Source organism: Echinops telfairi, unplaced genomic scaffold, assembly GCF_000313985.2.
Source record: "Echinops telfairi isolate 266 unplaced genomic scaffold, ASM31398v2 ScPeMD7_18;HRSCAF=68, whole genome shotgun sequence".
NCBI classification, from domain to species: domain Eukaryota; kingdom Metazoa; phylum Chordata; class Mammalia; order Afrosoricida; family Tenrecidae; genus Echinops; species Echinops telfairi.
In genome coordinates, this window is record NW_022103915.1 from 7,306,265 (window position 1) to 7,326,767 (window position 20,503).

Here is a 20,503-nt window from a genome sequence, read left to right on the forward strand (position 1 = left end):
AGCTTTCTATCAAGAAGCAGTTTTGCATCAGTACGACATCGCAGCCCAGTCCAACTCAAGTCCCTAAGCCCAATACTAGCCCATAAGGTCCTCTCTAGCTCATGATGCCACATACAGTGATGCAGAATGCAGGGACATCACCAGCTGGTGGGGGCAGAGCTTTGTGGATCCAGTGGCAGTGGACACATCTCCAGGGCTCACACAGGTCTCAGCGTGACTCATCAACAGGAAGGTGAAGAGAGAGAGAGAGAGAGAAGGTTCCCAGGACCCTCCTCATGAGAAGGCCACGCCCAGAAGGAGGCACCATCAGCCTGTGACATGATTGACAGGCTGGACTCCACCCCTCACTTTATTAATCAAGTTGACCTGAAATTATGTAACTACCACAGACCACCCCTTGCCAACTTGACACCTTTACACAACTCTTTGGCCATACACAATTTTTAAAAATAATAATAAAACCATTTGTGCCTATCAGGATAAAGCTAAAATCATAAAACTCAAAATCTGCCAGCCTCATTTAAACATAATATTCTATAAGTGAACAAAACAAAAATATCCTATGCCTAACAATTGCAGTTATGTAAACGCCTGTACCAGATTCCAATAGTCCTGTGAAAATATTCCCCGACTCTGAATGTTTGTAGGCCTGCCACTTCATGCCTTCATTCCCCACCCTACCCCCACCCCCATTTTTGGTGTCCAATTTCTGCACTGCCAATTTAGGTCAACCCAGTGCTCGGAGGAGACAGGCCTGTTCTTTGATGTGGACAATCTTCATTCCAGTTGGCTCCTTGTGGGTCCGCATCCATAAGCAACGTAAAATCCGGACAGGCCGTCATGTCAGCAGCAATATGCACCAGTTCACAGACTCAAAAATCTCGTCTCCATCTGGTCGGTTCTGGTCAACTCTGGCCCAGCTCATTTCGCCTCACTGGGGTGCCTATTGGCCGCCACCTCATCTGTCGACCAAGGACCCCTTCATACATTCTCCACAACCCTAGCCCCCTTGACTAGGTCAAGCCACGGGCTTGGGTTCCACACAACTCTGAGCTTCAGACTAGCTCGCATCTTCTCCTCTAGTCCCTGTGGACCAGATCCACGGGTGTCAGTGGCCAGACTCAACCCATCTCTCTCTTGCTGCTTTTCTCCCACTTCCACTCAGCAAGTGGGTCCAGGAGGACCCCACTTCCACTCAACAAGCGGATCTAGTGAGCATTTCAAGCTGCCCACAGACTCCCTTTAACTTTTAAGTCCAAGAGAAGAAAGCTGCTTCATGGCTCCAAACTTTTCCAGCTCAGGCACCATCCTCTAGTTCAAAATTCAAAAAGCCAAATCGCACCAAAAGCAAGTGCAGCATGGGGTCATTTTCAGAGGAACTGACTCTCGAAAGCAGGTGTGTGTCACTCCTGAGTTTGCCTACTTCTCCTGAGAAAACGCTCTGGGACACAGCACTCACAAAGTGATCCGCCGCTTTTCCTAACCGTGCGCCCAGTGCTGGAACGGAGCATGGCAACCAGCACTGATGAAATAGTTGTTCACTGACGCAGGGAGGCAGTCGTCAGCGATGCGTTCTGTAAGAATCCGCGGTAGAGGCAGTTGCAGGGAGGCCCGTCATCAGCGGTAGAGGCAGTTGTTGCAAATGCCCCGGCTCACTTGAGCAGCAGGACCGCTTTCTTCGTAATTTCTGAGCCTTTGTGCTGCTCACTCGTGGCAAGAACGGTGCAAGACCAGGGCGTGGTTCGTTCTGCTGTACACGGATCGCTGTGCCTCAAGGCCGCCTCATACCAACAACACGGCATAAATGGTTACCCAGGCGCCTGAGTGCCCGGCGCTTTGGCGAACAGTTGTTCTCAGTGGATGCTGGTAGGGAGTCTGTGGCTGCCAAGCTGGGCACAGCCAGCAAAATGGGGGACCCAGCTGTGCTGAGAAGGCTGGTCGGTGGGAAGCCTGGAACCACACAGCCTCCAGGATCGTGCTGTGAGCCGGCTGGACAGCTGCTTTGATGTGTCAGACCATCAGTGCATGGTGTGTGTGCAAGAGTGGATTTGTATGGACAGGACTGTCGTGTCTCATGGAACCACAGTCAACACCCCATGGAAGCAGCAGCCAAGAAATCAGTCCCTGTTCCTGCGTTGTTTCAAGTGGTAAAAAAGCAGAGATATCTCTTAGAGGACACTGCTCCCCCCACCCCTCAAACAGGGCATTTCAGTGGCCTCCTGTGTATGTGGAAGCTGAGCGATGAGTGGGCTATGCTGCAGGAAAAGGACCATCAACTACCAGAAGAACAAACAGACCAGCCGATGAAGGCTCCTTAGAGGCAAGGATGGCAAGAATGCATCTCACATACCTTGTACATGTTATCCAGAGAGGCCAGTCCCTGGAGGAGGACCGCTGGCTTGGTAAAGTAGAAGGGCAGCGACAAAGAGGAGGGCAGGCTCTCCAGAAGGTTCGCTGCCACAGTGGCTGCCACAGTGGTGGTGAGCGTGGTGCAGGACTGGGCAGTGTTCCCTCTGCTACACGCAGTGTCACTGTGCGACACAGCCAGCTCAGCTGCACCTAACCACGATGACATGAATGTGGCCTACAGATCCTTGAAGCTCCGTTTCTGGGTAGCTGAGCCGTTAGGGGGCCGTGGTGGCAAAGAGGTTACACGCCGAGCTGCGGTCCACAGGGTCCACAGTTCAAAACCACCAGCCGCTCTCTGCAGGACCCGAAAAGTGTTAGTCTCTGAACCTCACCAGGGCAGTTCTTCCCTGGCCTAGAGGGTCACTGTGAGTTGGCATCAACCCAACGGCAGTGAGTTTGGTTGGGTGGTGGTTGTTGTTTTGGGTTTTTTTATGACACTCACACGTTGATCTGCGAGGAGTCACATCCAGTGTGCCGGGAGAGCAGTCCTGTACTGTCGCCCTCACTGAAAGGAAGTGGGCCCTGCGAGGAGCACAGGAAGAGACGCTGTGCCACAGAACCCCCGAATTAGAGCTGCTTCGCTAACTACAAAACTCAGAAGCCTAGCCCTGCAGGGCTCCACTGAGACGGGAGGGCAAGACCGCTGGGGCGGTGGGGGGGTGGCTGTGCTCAGGAAGGGGGACAGCCCCTACTCCCCTCCTCCGCTCCCCATGGTGGCTGTTCTTGTAGGTGGTGATGGCTCTTCTCAAGTACTGGCCAAAGACTCACAGCCCCAAGGAGGTCATGTTCCTCAACGAGCTGGAGGAGATCCTGGACGTGATCGAACCCTCGGAGTTCGTGAAGGTCATGGAGCCGCTCTTCCGGCAGCTGGCCAAGTGTGTGTCCAGCCCGCACTTCCAGGTACGGCCTGCAGGGAGCTGGTCGAAGGTGGCCTCTCATGGTGGTGCCCTGCTTTCTCTGTGCAAGGCTCTTCAGGGGTGCCGTGTCCCTTGAGGTCCCCGTTACCCTGTTGGCAGCGGTCACGGCCAGGCTGTGGGGGTGGCAGTTCTAAGCTGGCCCCTCGGTGCGTCTTGCAGGTGGCGGAGCGGGCCCTGTATTACTGGAACAACGAGTACATCATGAGCCTGATCAGCGACAACGCCGCCAAGATCCTGCCCATCATGTTCCCGTCCTTGTACCGCAACTCGAAAACCCACTGGAACAAGTAAGAGATGCCCAGTGCTCCACCCACCACCCACCTAGGTGGCCAGGCAGCTGAGATGGCAAGCCAGGGACCCTTGAAACCCAGGCTTTCCATCTGAGTCAAAATAGATGAGGTGGTGTGACTTCAGGGGGGGGGGGGGGGCTCTTTTAGCTGATTCACAGCTATGGGTCATCTCGGTGGCCTTTTGTACACACCTTCTGACCCTACATCGGTCCAGCCAACCGCCCCTGCCCAGTCCCAGTGAGGGTGTCTGCAGAGCTCCTGGAAGGCTGTCCCAAGGAAGACCCACTGCCCACCCCGCCCCCACCTGGCCCGTGCGACCTGGCACTACAGTGCCCACTTAGCGAGGGACAGCCTGCAGGTCCGCAGCACCCTCCCTCTTTCCCCCACTGCCCTCCCTGAGTAGGGTCTCGGGCTCCGGACCTCGAGGACAGCTCTCACTGCTCCATCCTCAGTGGGGTTGGGATCGGTGGAGGCTGGGGCTCCCTTCCTCCATCTGCCTTCATTTCTTCCCTTCTTCCCTACATGGTCATCACTAGGTCAGCACTTCAGGGCAGAAAGAGGCAGGGGCACACGGCGGAGCAGCCTGCCCAGGCTCTAACGTGAGTCTCCTGACTCCAGGCCAGTGCCCATCCCACCCCACTGACTCCCAGGACGAGGCCTCGGCCTCCCACCCCACCCCCACAAGTCTGATCCCCATGGACTGCTGCCCTTCCACAGTCCAGGCTGTGCAGCAAGTGCCAGCCTGAGCCAGGCAGGGCCAGGCTGTGGCCCAGAGCACTCTGAGCAAGACCGTGGCAGGCATGGTGGTGGGAGACAGAGGGAGGGTTTGAGCAGTGCAGTCACACCCCAGAGCGATTCCCTGTCTGAGTGAGGCTCACCCCTCCCTCAGTCACGGATCCTCCTCTGGAAATCTAACAGTGACCTCAGCCGACCCTCGGTGGGATGGGGTGGGGATGCGTCCCGCCAACGTGGTGTCTGGATGCTGTGTAGCTCACACACAGGTGCTGGCACACAGTAAGTGGGTTGTGCCTGTTGGCCATCAGTCCTGGAGTTGTCCGTGAGCAGCGGGAGGGAGGCACAGCCCTTCTCAGGTACAGGTCACCAGGACTGTCTACCAAAGCACCTCTGGGTGGCCTCAAACCCCCAACCTTTCAGCTGAGCACTTCCTGTGCCTCCCAGCTGTCCATGTCCCAGCAGTTGGCAACCTTTCCTCGGTAACATCCATGGTTTCATGGAGTCCAAGAGCCAGTGAAACTGCCGGCTTGGCCCGTGGTTTCCGCCTTCCTCTAGTGAGATGAGAAGGTGTGCAGTGGTCAGGAGCTGATGCTCCCTTACTGCCCCAGCCTAGGCAGACACCGTCTCCCAACCAAGCTCTTCCCGCATGTACTTTTGGTGTGTGAACTACAGAGTGGTTAGATGATGAGAATTAGGTTGGGGTTGGGCTGGTTTGTCCACAGCTCTACTCTGGCGGTACTGACATTAGCTGTGCTGCCCTTGAGGAAAGGAGCCCTGAGGGGGAGGGGAGGGTCATGGTCACACGTTAGGCTGTGATCCACAAGGTCAGCACTTCGAAACCCCCAGCCACTCCACAGAAGAAAGACAGGGCTTTCTGCTCCCATGCTTCTGAGACGGTAACCCTCAGAACCCCACAGGGGCAGTTCTGCCCTGCCCTGTAGGGTCTCTGTGAGTCAGCATCAACTTGGTGGCAGTGAGTTTGGGGGTTTTTTGGTTGCCCTTGGTGATCAAAGCTGAGAAGGCACAATGAGCATGTGCCGGCAGAATACAGCCTTGCTTCCCGCCCTTGTGTCATAGCCTCATCGCAGCTCAGTTTCCTAATCAGAGGGGCTTCTGGCGGCCAGGAGGGCCTGTTGGATGGCCTGAGGCTCCACGGGCTCATGGGGCCCACAGGGTTGGGGTTGGAGCTGTGGTCAGAAAGCAGAACAATGAGGCACGGTGTCAGGCCCGGGACCCATTTGTGGCAGACAGGGCCAGGCGGGGTTTCCTTCTGTTGTACATCCGGTCCCGTGAGTCGGACACCGCTCCAGGGCACCGTGGCAGAACCAGCACCAGCACCAGGGGCGGGAGGACGGGTGAGAAGGTGGACGTGTGGTTCTGTCTCTAGGACGATACACGGCCTGATCTACAATGCACTGAAGCTCTTCATGGAGATGAACCAAAAACTGTTTGACGACTGCACGCAGCAGTTCAAGGCCGAGAAGCTCAAGTAAGTCTCACACACACACCCCCAGGGGACAGTCTGCAGGGCGGGGCGGCTGCTGCTGTGTCTCCATACTAGTGTTTCTGCTTCCTCGTCGGCCCCTAAAGGGCAGCCATGTGGTCGCTTGTCATGTCTGAGGCCAGCTGGCAGCGTGGGAGCTCAGCCCGGCCAGTCTGTGTGAGGGGCAGGCTTCGTCTCAGACCAGCATCCTTGTGGTGGGGAGATGACTTTTGTCAGGCACAGCCATCTCCACCGAGGGCCTCAAAGTGCGCCAACGGCCATGGCAGGCCCCAGAGACAGGGTGGCCTGTCCCCGGTGGTGCAGTCACCTTGAGATGGCATCCCTTCTGCAGAGCCCAGCAAGTGTGGCTGATGGCCAAGTTTACGTTCTTCACTTGTCACTAGAAAGTGGCCGAGAAGCACAGAGGGAGTGTCACTCAGAATGCATATGCACAAGAGAGCCCTGTGGTGCCCCAGTTACGAGCTTGACCTTGAACTAGAAGGTTGCTGTGCTCCTGTGGAGGGGCAGCTTAGGAGCTCCCAGGGCAGTAGGGTTGCTCTGCTCTGTCTCGGACTTGCTGTGATTCTGAATCATCTGGCAGCCTGAGAGAGCGTCCAAACGCTCATGGGGAAATAGAATGAAAGGCAATTGGTTTTCCCACGGGCATTTTGAAATCCCTCATACGTACGTATGGATATACAGGCCCATTTGTATCCACACATGGGCTAGCTGCCGGTGCCTGGTGCTCCCCTGCAGGCCCAGCACAAGTGGCCTGGGGTTTGGGTGACCCAGCAGTGAATGTGTGAGCAGAGGATTGCCCTCTGCCTTGCTCCCTCTCACTGAGTGGCATTTCCAAGGCTGGGCCAGCGCCTCATTGAAACAGGGTGGCTTCAGTGTTTCAGCTAAAACAGAGAAGGCTGCAGCCTTGACGTTTCCTCACTTTGCTATTTCTAAACATTTAGCTCCAGAACAGGTTAAAATGGCAGCATGCTCTACTCCTAAACCATTGCTTCTCAGTCCCTGTTGCTGTCTGACTTGGGGTTTTGTGCAGCTCGGCGGCTGGCCCAGACAGGGAGAAACCTGAGGGAACAGCGCCCGCCACGGTGTGTTGGGTGTCTGGTCCCCACCCCCAGTATCGCTTTCTCGAAGACGATGCTCCCTCTCGCCAACAAGCGTGACGTCTTGCTGTTTTTCAGAGAGAAGCTGAAAATGAAGGAGCGAGAAGAAGCATGGGTTAAAATAGAAAACCTGGCCAGAGCGAACCCCCAGGTACTGAGAAAGAGAGTCCCATGAAAAGCGAGTGGGGGTTTCTGGGACGTTTTTTAGCCTGGGGTGTGGCTGCCTCCTGGAGCCTGAGCAGGGGCTTCACTAACGTTGTACATGGAATTGTCCGCAATAAAAAATACTTTCAACTTTGTAGCCCTCCTCTTGTCCCAGTGCTGATGTTGCCCCTTCCGAAGCTTTTGCCATTGTTTTTACCACTGAAATGCTCTGGACTTTCTAGGCAGGAGACGAAGCTTGGGCATTGACTGTGGTAAAAAGAGAACCTGGACAAGCGTTATGTTGTTGGCCGGGCCCAGGGCTCCAAGAACCGTCTTCCTGTTGGGTCTCAGCTGCCCTCCCGGGCAGGAGAGGGGGAGAGAGCTGAGCCTTAGGTAGGGAGGGAGGGAGCTGCTCCTCTCTCCTGCCTCCCAGTGTGTGTGGTCGATAGAAATTGCCAGAATTCAGCCACGGGCACGTGACTACTAACCCTTTTCTCCCTAAGTGGTGTGAGCATCACAGGTTGGCCGCGCTGTTGGCTGCCTTCTGAGTGCTGTTGCGTGGCAAGATCTCCATATGTGGCTGTATGCCTGTGTCGGTGCTGCTCGGTGGGATGATAGCACCAGGCCATGTGCGCACACACACACCACCACCACCACCCCGCCAGCAGTCAGCAGGGCAAACCAGCTTGTAGGGTATGTGTCTTGGGATGGGAGGCAGAGGTGCCTAAGCTTCATCTAAAGTGATGTCTGGTTCTTCCCAACCGCTCTAAACAAGAGAGAAAGCACGGATTTTACCCCTGTCGTACTTGCTGGTTCCATTCCCGTGGGTTTGCTAAAATCACAAGGCACACCGTGGGAGAATTCGACACCGCTCCCGATTGTTCTCTGTCCTCAATCCCACAGAAAGCAGGGATGACCACGTGCCTGGCAGAGCTGCCCCAAGCCCTCTGCTGGAAGTGCTTGGTTACGGCTGCTGCCCTGAGCCGTGCCGTGCCCACTGGGTGGAGAGCTTCGAGTGGGCTGCTTTAGAGAGTGGGCTGGAGGGAGATGGGGAGTGGGGGGCAGGGAGGGGGGCGAGCAGAAGCGACCGTCTTGTTTTGAAACGTGCTAATGCCACCGGTCTGGGTCAGCCCAGGGGATGGTGCTAAGTGTCTGAGAGTTCTCGCCAGGACCCGTCACCCACACAGTGGAACTAACGCCTTGGAGCTCAGACGACATGCCCTGCTTGTTGTGTCTGGAGTGTGGGAGCCCCGCTAACCCGCCGAAAGGACGCGCTGCCTAACACCTAACACCATTCTCACCTCAGAAGAGCCGGGGACACACTAACCTCGCAGCGGCCTCCCTGCCTGTGCACCTGTAACTTCTGGAATATACGCATCGGTACAGATGTGGGCCGTCTCTCTCCCCTTTGTCTGAACTCTGCCTGTTTGATTAACCTGCACTTTTCTCATGCCTCTTGGTTTGCGCTCTTTCAAACTGTCTCTGTGGGTTCCCCAAGTGTCGCAGCCTCCACCCACCCCCGTTCTCTTGCGGAGCCGGTGTGCTGAACCCACCCGGGGCCCACCCTCTCGAGTCCTGGTCGCCTGCCCCTGCCACCCAGGACGCCGCTGCTCATGGGAAAATACTTCATGGCTGCCCCTCCCTCCTGGGACTGGGAGGTAGGGCTTCAGGCCGGTGGGCCGCTCCGGGAGCCAAAGCGCATCTGATCACTGCTTGCTGTTGATGGTTTTAAAGGTAAAGCCTGCTGTGGCTAGTGCACTCTTGTTTCTGTAAAGCGTTGGTTTTCTGCTCTTTCCAGCCCAGCCCTGCCCTCTGGAGAAATGGTTTAGGAACCTTGGTTGGTTGGTTGTTTTGAAGCTGGCGGCCCAGCAGTTCACTCCCTATCCACTGGTGTGCCCACCTCCCCTCACCGTTCACTAGCCGAATGGCATGTGTTCAGAGATGGAGGGTGGCTCTGTGCAGGGTCAGCGTGCCACAGCCCCAAGTGGCACCATCAGTGCCATCAGTGCAGGGTTCCTGGCATGCTGGATGGGGTGCCCTGGGAATGTGGGGCCAGCAGAGGGGGAGAGGCAACACCCGGAGCTGTCAGACACTGCTGGGGGAGACAGGACAGCCAACAAGCTCAGCTAAGGGCAGCGGGTGAGCAGGGTTTAAAAGCAGTGGGCAAACCAAGTGGTTGAGGGGGTGGGTCAGCGCATCACCCCTGGGAAGGGCCAGGGCTGATTATTTAGGTGTTAGGTGAGGGGAAAGGACCTGAGAAGGCAGGGGGAGCCAGGAGAGGGAAGACAGGGCTTCCGAAGCAGCCCCCACAGCACAGGAGGTCGGTGAGAACAGCTAACATGACCGAGCCATCACGAGGTGACCGGCCCCCTGGGCCAGAGACCCTTCCACACGGCTCGAGGAGCAGGCTGTGAGGAGAGCATGGGGCACGAGCAAGATGCTGAGTGGCTAGACCATGGTGGACGGTGGGGGATGCTGGTGGTCTAGGGGGTTGCACATTGTACTGCTAGCTGCAAGGTCAGTGGTTCAAAATCACCAGTGACTCCTCGGGAGAAGGATCAGAGTGACTCCCCCCGTGAAGATTTAAAAGCCTCAGAAACCCACAGGGGCCGTTCTACTCTGTCCTGTAGGGGCCCTGTGAATCACAATGGGCACTCTCAGTGGGTTGGGTTGGGTTTGGAGCCAGTAACAGCCGTCTGGTTGTCACCCGTGTGCCTCTGGCAGCAGCCACTGATCTGACGACGCCCCCACCTCACACGCCAGCACAGCCCTCCAGCGGCAAGCTCTTCTCAGAGCAGCACCTGTATGCTCCTGACTCCAGGCATGGCAGGCCGGGTGCGGGGGCGGTGGGGAGAACCGCCTGTGCCCCCACCCCTTCTGGCCAGCACAGGGCTGCAGGGGTCCCTGGGCTTGGTGGCAAGGTTGGGATAGAGGCTCCAGCCAGTCCTGGAGTTGCTCAAGCTAGGAGGGGGCAGGGCGAAGGGAAGACTGAGGGGTGGGTGCAGGGGGAGGAGCTAAGGATGAAAAGCTAAGGAGGCAGGTTTCCATGGATCCCCCTGAGAAAGCCCAGAAGTTTCCCCATTAGGATCTCATGCAGTCAGAAAGGCGGCGGGGCAAGGCGCAGGACCACCCACCCGACACTGAAGACCCCTGGGTTGGGTCGGGGTAGGGCCCGAGTCAAAGCCAGGGCTTGAAGGGGTCCCTGTGTGCCCACGGGCTCTCCCACCAGGGCTGCCTGCAAGCAGGCAAGCACACACAGCCTCCTGGCCGCTAAGGTCGCAGGCAGGGGTGTCTGGCAGCAGGAGGGGCTTGGAGGGGGCGGGGGCGCCTGTGGAAAGGCGCACCTCCGGCCCAAGCTCAGCCCGAGCGTTTTTTGCATTCCAGTACGCAGTGTATAAACAAGCCAGCACCCTGAGCTTCGCGGTTGCGATGGAGACAGATGGGCCTCTGTTTGAAGACGTACAGATGCTGAAAAAGACAGTGAGCGAGGACACTCGCCAGGTAAAAGACACAGAGTGAGGCTGTAAGATAAGGCTCGGAGCCTGTTGCTCACGGTGGCACGCATGTGGTTTCCTAGGTGAGCTGATCAAACCGCGAAGGAAGGATCGAAAGGCTGCCTCCTTCCCAGGAGCAGTCAGTCCCCACCGCGCTCTGCTCTGTCCTCCCCACGAGCCCCTCCCCCGACCCCTGGCTGCAGTCCAGGGGCAGCTCTCCTTCGGGGTCACCACTGAGCCCCTGCGGCCCCAGGGTGGATCAACTGTCCCAGCACCAGGCCCCTCGCAGCGACCCCGTGGTCCCCAACTGCTAGGGGGAATATGCCCAGCATTCAGACATAGTGAGGGGGGCAGGGTCACTAAGGCTATGTAAGTTGCTGAGGTCCCTGGAGTGCAGCCCCTGCTAGTCCCACGGAAACATGCCCGCCCAGTGGCCTTAAGGACAGCTGCCTCCGCCCCTTTCAGATGCCCATGCAGACTCTCGGCTCCCACAGGTGGCTGTGGCAGGGTGCAGCTGCTGTGTAAACACCAGCCTCACCTGCAGCTCAGCAAAACAGGGAGGGTGTTCTCTTCTGTGTTTCCAACCCCCCCCCCCCCCCACACACACACACACATATACACACACACAGGGCAGGGCCTACAATGGTACAGGAAGCATCCAGACAGCCTCAATCTTTGCTGGCCCATGTCCCACACAGCAGCCATGAGCTAGGCGCCCAGAGTCATCCGACCTTGAACAAAGTTCTAACTGCTAGTCTACCTGCACCTGCTCACGTGAGCACAGCTGTCAGCTCTACCTGCACCCTGAACCCAGGTCCCTGTGGAGCCAGGTTATGGGTCGGGAGACTCAGCGCCATGAGGGTGTCAGCTCTCCAAATACCTATCAGGACCCTTAAGGCCACCCCAGCCAGAGGCCCGGCAGCCCCGTCTTTATTTATCTGTACAGTTAGAAGGTGGAATAGCTGGTTGTCAAATCCACTTGGACAAGCAAAGGCCCTAGAACAGCTGGAGCAGCTGGCGAGGGGCGGGGTAGGGGGGGGCATTGTCAGCGCTGGATTGAGTAATTTAGGAGATCTGACGGCCTTTGGGAGGAATGCTGTCAACAAGTGCAGCAGCAGGACCCATGAGCACCGGCACCAGGCAGGGCCGCCTGGAGGCAGCCTCTGACAGAGGGGCAGCTGTCAGCCCTGTCGGTCGCCCTTCTCAGTGGAGAATGTGGGAGCTTCCTTCTCTGACTGGTTCCTCCCAGGCTCCAGCTCTCAGAGGCTCGACGGCATGTGTTACCGAAATTAATTCCAGCCATTTCTTGTTACTGTTCTAACGTGGCCACCAGAGAACTTTCAAACTTGACATGCAGCTGGCTTCCTGTTTTGATTTGACCTGGCCGGTCTCCAGTCTCTTAAGGGCTGCAGGAGGGGCAGGCAGCTGTGGGGCAGCCTCACTTACCTGCCTGGACCTGCCCCGCCTAGCTCACCTGTTGGGGGACCAGGAAGAACAGGTGAATGGGTTCTGCTGTGATTTAGCTCTTCAGAGTTTGAAAATACAAAACCTGGTGGGAAGACTAGTGAGCGCAAAACCCCTCAAACAAAAACCTTATTCTAATTGAATACCATGTTTGTTTTTCTTACAATTAACATTCTTAGTGAGGAGCCCTGGTAGTGGAGTCTCGCACGTTGGGCTCTTAATAAGGTGACCAGACGTCCCGCTTTTGGTGGGACAGTCCCAGTTTTTAACAATTTTCCCCGTGTCCCGCGGCATTTTTTAAAAGTCCCGATTTTTTGAAAGAATGCACGACAAGCTAGGGTATATGGTTTTCGGCTGCCATGTGGCTGTTTCGCCAGGATATGAGATTTATCAACAGTGTCCCGCTTTACCAATGTTAAAATTGGGTCACCTTTTAACCACAAGGGCAGGAGTTCTAACCACCAGCTGCTCCTTGGGAGAGGACCAGGCTTTCCACTCCCGTAAAGAGTGACAGTCTCAGAAACCCCCAGGGGCAGTTCCACCCTGTCCTGTAGGGTCACTATGAGTCGGAATCGGCCCAATAGCAGTGAGTTTGGGTTTTGGGGGTGGGAAGGGAATATTCTTGGCAGCAATGAATGAGTTTCATAAAAAATAAGAAAACCCTTTTATCTTTTTCTGTCTGCTGTTGGATTTTCCTCCTGGATCATTTTCTTAGTTGGAAAGAAATTTAAGGCCGCCTCTTTTTAGGCCCATTTTTATTTCACTGCACAAACTAAAGGTGTCCTTAGGACAGAAGAGCAGGCCTCCTTACCTGCAGGCCCCAAGGAGGTGGGCCCCTCACTCCTCCTAGACACCCACCTGCCCCATGCTCTCTCGGGCTGTGGAGTCGCCCAGACTGCAGTTTGAAAAGGAAGCTGATGGTTTAGAGGCCAGTCCCGACACCCGCCCTGGGGAGGGTGGGGAGGGTGCTTTCTTTTGTGTCATCCTTGGAGCGAGGGAGCCCTGGTGACGTCGTGGTTACACACTGGGCTGCAGTCCGCAAGGTCAGCAGTTTGAAACCACCGCCGCTCCGAGGGAGAAAGATGGGGCTCTCTACTCCATCGAGAGCTCCAGTCTTGGCGGTTCTACCGTGCCCTTCAGGGTCGCTGTGAGTCGGCATCGACTCAGTGGCAGTGAGTTTGGGTTTGGGTTCCGGTCCTTTGAGTTGGGTCAGGATGCAGGTGAGGGAAGAGGCAGTTCTGCTCCACGTGGCTGGAGCGTGCCGCCCACAGGCAGAGACTCGCCATCTAGATCCTTCCTGTAGAAGATGGGGAACTGGGTCAAGATCAAGAACCAAACCAAAATAGCATCCTGGAGCAGCACTGCCTTTGAACGTGCACCAGTATCTGACGCAGAGCCAGGAAAGATGCCCACTGGGGCTGGCCACCCACAGTCCTGCGGAGGGGCCACCGTTCCGCTCTGCAGGGCTGCCAGGGGACCCAGGGACAGAGCAGTGCCTGCAGTCCCCTGACTCTGGAAACGAGAGCAGATAACTGCATTGTCACGACAGCTCACATCCGTGCAAAAAAACGCTGCCTCCACCTGACCCAGACCTCTGGATCCTGGTCACGGGTCTGGAGACTCGGCACCAGTCGGCTGTCAGCTCTCCCCAGATGCCCATCCGGACCCTTAGGCCACCTCAGCCAGAGGCCCCGCAGCCCTGTTTTTACCCTGCCTGTCCGAGGTGGAGTAGCTGGTTGTCAAATCCACAGACAGGCGAAGAGGGGCCTAGAACAGCCAGAGCAGCTCAGGGGAAGGCACAGAACCACAGGGCCGGGTCAGCCGCTCTCACAACGTAGCGTGGGCTGTAGGGGCCAGTGGAGTTTCCCCCTCGTGCTTCCTCGGGGAGGATAACTGGCGTCCTGTCCCCCCAGATACAATGGTGGAAATGACAGGCAAGGCATTCTCCGAGAGGTTGGGAGACCAGGGGCCTGAGGTTTTGGGGGGAAAGCCGCCCTGAGCTGCATCGGTGCAGCACTCCCAGTGCCCTTGCAGTTTTGTTTGCAGCCTTTTCTTCCCCCACCCCACCCCCCAAAGTCATCATTGCCATTTTCCAGTGAATGACTTGCACGTGGGGTCAGAGCACCGGAGAGGTAAGTAAGTGGCGGGTCAACAGGAGAAGGGGAAGATGGCTGAGGCCCCAGTGCCTGGGCATCAAGGTGGGCTGGATACTTGCAGAGAAATCGGCACGGGTGGTCAGCAGTAGCAGACGGAACCATTGCTTCTGTAATTCTGCACAGAACAGCCGTGGCGGACATGGCACGGACAGACGTGAACACCTTTCCTGCCATGACACTGAAAATGTTTATGTTTCTCCTTGTTAACAGTTGGTCGGGAGGAAAGCCATCTCAAGCATGACAGACAGGAAGGTGTAGCCAGGCGACAGGTGGGAAGTGCAGGTACCGGTCCCCAAGTACGCCGTAGCGTGGGGTTAAGACAGACATAAACGAGTGGGCACACAGCATTTTTCCCCTTGGCTCCACGTCGCCCCAGCACGGGATGACCAAGACCCCATAGAAGTTGGTCAGGTCACAGTTAACATGGCCAGAGGTCATCGCGTCTGCCCCAAATCCAGTGCGAATGTTGACATCTGCTCCTTTCGAGAAGGAAGGGAAGTTGCACAAGTATCTCCCCAGCCCCCCTGGCTCTCCCACCACCTGTTCACCCATCAGCATCTGCCCGTCTGCCACCCACGGAGAGGGTCCCGGTGGGGCCCACCCCATGTCCTTCCATCCCTTCCACCTCCCAGCTGGTCTGCCTCCTTGCCTCCCCCTCAAGTGTCACTCAGCTGCGGGGCACGGGAGCGTGTCCCGGTCTGCATACGGGTCTCTACCTTCCCTGGCCACTTCCCTCGCGTGTGCATCCACACAGCCCGCAAGCACAGTGCACTCCCTACGCTTGCTCTGCTAGGCCCCACCAGCGAGGTTTTGACTGGTGCCTTTGCCCGTCCGAATGCCGCGTCCTGCTCCCAGAAGGGGTGTGGCAGCCGGATTTAAGTGTCTCGAGTGTGTACAGGCCCCAGTCATGTTTGGCTGTACAGATTGTTTCGAGGCGAATTTCACCTCAAGTGCCTGCAGGCAAGCGGGCTGCCTAACCTCCCCTCGAGGCTTGTTCCCCGTCCCCTCACCCCCTGCCGGGTGCTGTGCCGGTAGGCAAATCATCAGGGGCTCCTCTCCACTCCCACCCTGGGTGGGCGTCTCTCCCAGAGCAGTCTCTGGTGTCTCCAGGGACCCCAGTCAGAACTGCCACCTGAGCTGGAATGCATGCTAACATGTAAGCAACGTCGCCAGACACAGCCGTGAAGCCCCGCGCCCTGCAGACTTCCTGCGACCATTGCTGAGCTGCTGCCCGTCGTCTGCAGAGCTGCCTGAGAAGTGCCATGTGGTCTCCTCTTTGTGGCTTCTCCCCTCCTGGGGCTTTTATGGAAACAAAGAAGGACAAGAGTGTACACACCGGGCCAGGGTGTGAGGTCTAGACCTCGGGGAGCCCTGCTGGTTCTGTCCGTTTGTCATCTGAGACCTGGAAGGTCCGCGATGGCCCCGGGGGTGCCGCTTTGCGTGCTCACTGGAGCCCCCAGGAGACACACGCAGTGAAGCATCCAGCTGGAGATTCAAGTCCACCCCAGGGTGCTGAGGACGGAAGCCTGGCAGCCTCCTTCCAACACACCCAGCCCGGAGAACCCTGTGCGCACCGTGCTGCCTGACCCACGTGGGACCGACCCATGGAGATGGACACAGTGGGGGTGGGGCATGGATGTCTGGGTGTAATTGACTGATTCGTTTGAACTACCCAGTCAAGGCGCCCTTCCTTTGCAGGCGCGAGCATCGAAGTCCTCTTGTGACTTGGGCTTCGTGGGGCTTGGTTGGTGGTTTCGTCTGGAAGACCAAAACTTACGAAACGTCTGACAGAGAAGGGAATGGCGAGGGGGTGTCTGTATTCCTCAGCCTGACGCAGCGTGGGGCATCTTTGTGTAAATGGTGAAGTGCCCACCCCAGGGGCACTGGAGGTTTGCCCCATATGCCAACCCACTTCACATCTCAGAAGTCATCCTGTTCCAAACCATCTGATCCCGGATGGCTTTTAAATCCAGCTTACATGTGGTTTTGCATCCACCCTCCTTACCTCCAGGAACCCTGGTGGCGTGGTGCTTAAGCATCAGGCTGCTCACCGTGAGGTCAGCAGTTGGAAACCATCAGCCGCTCCTTGAGAGACAGATAAGGCTTCCTACTCCCGTAGTTACAGTCCGGGAACCTCTGGGGCAGTTCCCACTGTCCTCTCGGCCACTGTGTGTTGGGACCCACTGGACTGCAGTGAGTTCGGTTCCTTGCCCCGAAGGAGGGTGCAGGCTCTGAAGTGCTGTGTAACACCCGGGGTTGTCCGAGTAGCAGCACTAGTTTATGTCCTCGCTGTGGAGGTGCTGAGCGAGCCCACGTTTTCCTTGGGGGTCCTCCACACCCTCGTCTCTCGGTGATCTCGGAGGTCCTCCCATGCCCTCTCCAGAAGTGGCCAGTAAGGCCGGCCGGGGGATGGGGTGGCGGCCCTCCCCCAGCACCCCACGAGCCATCGGCAGCAAGCAAGCATGCTCGGAGAGCCCCGGCATCTAGCCAACCCCGTTGCATTTCTGGTTTCAGGCCCAGAAAGACCCGAAGAAGGACCGTGCGCTGGTGCGCCGCAAGTCGGACCTGCCCCAGGACCCCTACACCAAGAAAGCCTTGGACGCCCACTGCAGAGCCGCCGATGCGCTGCTGTCCCAGGACGGGCACTAGCTGCCCACGCCCGCGGCTGGGGCGGGGGCAGGCCGGGCTTCTGTGGGCTCTGTAGAAACGACATCCTCCTTGTGCCATACCGGTCAGTCACACTCGAAGTCCGTGCTTCCTTGCCCGCCCCGTAGGCAATAAGGCCCCCCGCATCCGCTGAGAGCAGTTCAAACAATGGTGGGTTCTGGGCACCCGGGCCCAGCAGTGTGGTGGGCAGAGTGGCCAGCCCAGAGCCCCGACATGTAGGCCGAGCTACTCAGGCATCTTGGTCAGCACCCCGATGGAATCGGTCCCCCTCCTCAGAGCTGGCCTGAGGACGGTGGTGCCCATGGTTTTCCAACCAGGAGAACCCCTTCCCAGGGGTTATCTGGCTCCTTAAGACTTGGACAACCTCGCAGCCCTGCTGTGACCCAGCCAGCAGTCACTGTGCGGCTTGGGGTTTTCTTTGGATGCTCTGTTGCTTTTTTGTTTCTTCTGTTTCAGCGCCCTCACAGAAATGGTTCTCCACATTTGGGTTCTAGCCCACCCTCTGGGAGATGTGAGCCCACAGTGCCCAGGGCTCCCCTTCCCTTGGGGCGGGGTTCCAGCTTCCTCCATAAACCCGAAGCCATACTTCGCAGTCTGTGGCCCAGCACCAGGCTCCCAGGGGAACCTGGCAGGGGACACGCCTCCCCAAGGCAGCTTTTTCTCCCCCTGCCTTGGACCGGAATTGGAATTTTACAGTTGTTTGTTCATATGTTTCATTTGTAGAAACGCCCCACCCCACTCCTTTACTCAGACATCGTTGCCCTTGAACAAGGCTCTTGAGTTCATCCAAGTAGTCTTGGAGGACTGGATTTTCTGGGAGTCTGGGGAGGGGCGGGCGGGGGGGCTTTTGAGTCCACCGTATCTGGACCTGACCTGGACACGTGGCAGGCCGGGCAGGGTTGCCGGCTGACTGAGCAGGGTCCTTGGGATGCCTCGGAAGCGTTCTCTGGAAAGAGTGCCCACGTCCCACCCATCTTAAGTCGAAGTCCTCCGTCTCCACATGCTGCTGCATGGCTCACAGGCTCCACCACCCCCCCACCCCCCAGTGCTGAGCTTTTGGGTTTTGGAAGGGACGGCGGGAGGCAGCCCAATGCCACCCACCTGGCGCCGTGTGTATCCTGCCTGGCTTCTCTCAGGGTGGCCCGAGACGTCCTGATCCCACGCAGGCAGGCACTGCTGTCTAAACACGGGTCTCCTGTCTCGTCTCTGGCTGCAGACTGTGTAACCAGCTGGGTGGTCGGTGTCCAAATACGTATGCCGCCCCCCACCCCCAGGGTATCCCCTCCTGAGGACCCATCCTCCGGAGGCGCAGGGTGGGGCCCCTGGGCCCATTGTCCTTGTGTGCTGGAGGAAGATGATTGGGGGGAGGGGTGGACAGTGTCTTAGAAGATTGTCCCAGCCTAAAGTGTGTGTGTGTGTGTGTGTGTGTGTGTGTGTGTGTGTCTGGGGTGGGGGGTGGGGGGGAGCAGTCTGCTTGGTGAAAAGACACATTTCCTGAGAAACTTGACAAGTACCTATCCATCTTACCATTATGAAAACTATATTAAAAAAAAAGTTTAGATGTCTTCTGCTTTTGAGGGAAAAAGGGTGCTTTATCTAAAGCAGCATCGTCTTGCGTATTTTGAGAAACCATTGTTTGAACTTCTGTCTGTAGCTGATAAGATTCTCAGATACCCTGGATTTTGGATGTCCAGTATGCTTGTGAGAGGGGTCTCTGGCGGGAGTAAACTAATCCTTTTTGCCCTGGTGCAGGGTGGGAGGGGGTGTGGAAAGCAAGCCGCCCTAGTTTGGTTGGCCATGTAAAGCTCACCTTACAAGAGCATCTCTTTGTGGGGCTCTTATTTCTGCTCTTTATCAAAGATAAACATTCACCAAAATCCAGAAATCCGTCCAAGCTCTGAAAGACGCATCTCCTCCAGCCGGAGTATTCCTGCACTGCTTGGGTCTCGGTTCCCCGTGCTGGTCACCACCCTCTCCTCTCCTCCACCAGACCAACCTCAGACCCTCTGCTCCAAAAGTGGGCCCGGCAGTGTGGAGACTGTTTGTCCGGGTAAAAGTCCTGCACAGGGCATCCTCACCTCTTCCCAAGTGTACCTGTACATCCAGATGTCCCTCTCCCCAGCGTCCGTCCTCCTAGTGTGGCTTCTGTGTGGCTCTTCCTTTTAATATTGTATATACATTGTATCTTTGTTTTACGGTAATAAGTAATAAAAATGTAGACTTCATATTTTGTACAAAATGTCCTATGTACAGAATTTTAAAAAAAGGAAAAAGTTGATAGACGGCAAAAGTAGGTAAGTGGCACAGTTATTTTTCTTTAGAAGAAACCTGTAACTTTGACGCCTGTGTGAGATGTTAGCACCGACATATTTTTTAACATTTTGTAACTCTGGGATTTTCGTTTTGACATTGTTTATGGAGAGGAACGACTTCATATACTTGCCATGGAATATGCGCTTTTCTCTAATTTTAAAAATTCTAAAAAACGGTGTATTATATGGACTAAATAAAGAACATGTGAATTTTATTGCTCATCATGAAGATAAATTGAGCACGCCGGTTCTGATTACAGTTAGTGGGCTGGCTGATGCCACCAGAGGAGAGAGCCAGGTCACCCCCCCACCCCACCCCACCACCACCACCACCCCCACCACCAGCACCACCACCCCACCCCCACCCCCCGTGTCCCGGAGCCACCAGCCAGAGATCCTCGCCTCCTGAAAACTCCCAGCGTCCTTCACAGGAATGTGGAAGTGACTCTGGTCAACCACCCCTGTGTCAGGCCTAGGCAGGTGTGACTCAGACTGTGACCACCTGACAGAAACAGAAGTGTCTGCACCCTCATTGCGGTGTTTTTGTTTTGGTTTGGTTTTAATCGTTTTACTGGGGACTTGTACAACTCATCACAATCCATACATCCATCCATTGTGTCAAGCTGTTTGTTTTTGTTTTTTTTAATCTTCCAAGTTGCCTTGAAAGAGTCAAGCCACTGAGAATAAGACTGGGGCCCTAGATAAGCCAGGCTCAGCCCCTTCTGGTGGAGAGGTCATGCTCAATGGCACGAGAAGCAAATGAAAACAGAACCAAGTTGCTTACGCATCGTGTCAAAAGCCCTCCGCTCCCCTGGGGTGCCTGGTCAGCATCCCAGCAGGTGCTCCAGCAGGTGAGCACTTGGGGTGGCTTCAGAGCGGGAGCTTTTCAAACCTGTCCTGTGGTCTCTGTGATGAACATGGGATAGGGGTGTTAGGGGTTCTGAGACCCGGCCTGAAGCAGGTGCCCAGGGAAGTCTGATCTCAATCCCACTGCCAGGCCCCAGCACGGGTGAGACGGCTGCGGGCGCTTCCTGTGGTAGGCGTTTTCTGAGTAGAGGCCAGTCCAGGGTCCTATGGTCTCTGCGAGCAGGAAGAAGGAGAAAAAGCAAAACTGTGGGTCGTGTCTCCTTGGAGCCGGTGGGACCCCATCACAGTAGTGGTGACATCAGGGCCCCTGGATGCGCCCTCCCAGCAGCCCAGAGTGATTGTCCTCACTGCAGGCTTGCCGCTGTTTGCTTTGTTCACAAATGAGGCTGCTCTTTCATTTGCCCGAGTACTGGGGTGGGGTGGGGTGGGGTGGGGAGCCAGGTTTCC

General features: G+C 56.6%; 1 protein-coding gene across 5 annotated transcripts in view; it reads left to right on the forward strand.

Annotated features, from left to right (window-relative positions):
* The window catches only part of PPP2R5C (protein phosphatase 2 regulatory subunit B'gamma), a 176,206-nt gene extending 156,802 nt beyond the window's left edge, over window positions 1-19,404 (forward strand). For 2 of the 5 annotated variants that reach the window (XM_030884970.2, XM_004698798.4), the window contains 6 exons: window positions 3,139-3,309; window positions 3,486-3,613; window positions 5,739-5,840; window positions 7,031-7,103; window positions 10,481-10,597; window positions 16,725-19,404. In XM_030884970.2, coding sequence (XP_030740830.1) covers window positions 3,139-3,309; window positions 3,486-3,613; window positions 5,739-5,840; window positions 7,031-7,103; window positions 10,481-10,597; window positions 16,725-16,859 — 726 coding nt within the window. In that variant the 3' untranslated portion in view covers window positions 16,860-19,404. Of the gene's footprint in view, window positions 1-3,138; window positions 3,310-3,485; window positions 3,614-5,738; window positions 5,841-7,030; window positions 7,104-10,480; window positions 10,598-14,420; window positions 14,493-16,724 lie in introns of all 5 variants that reach the window. The other 3 variants (XM_045287614.1, XM_045287613.1, XM_045287612.1) reach the window with 2 other exon arrangements.
* The last annotated feature ends 1,099 nt before the right edge of the window (window positions 19,405-20,503 follow it).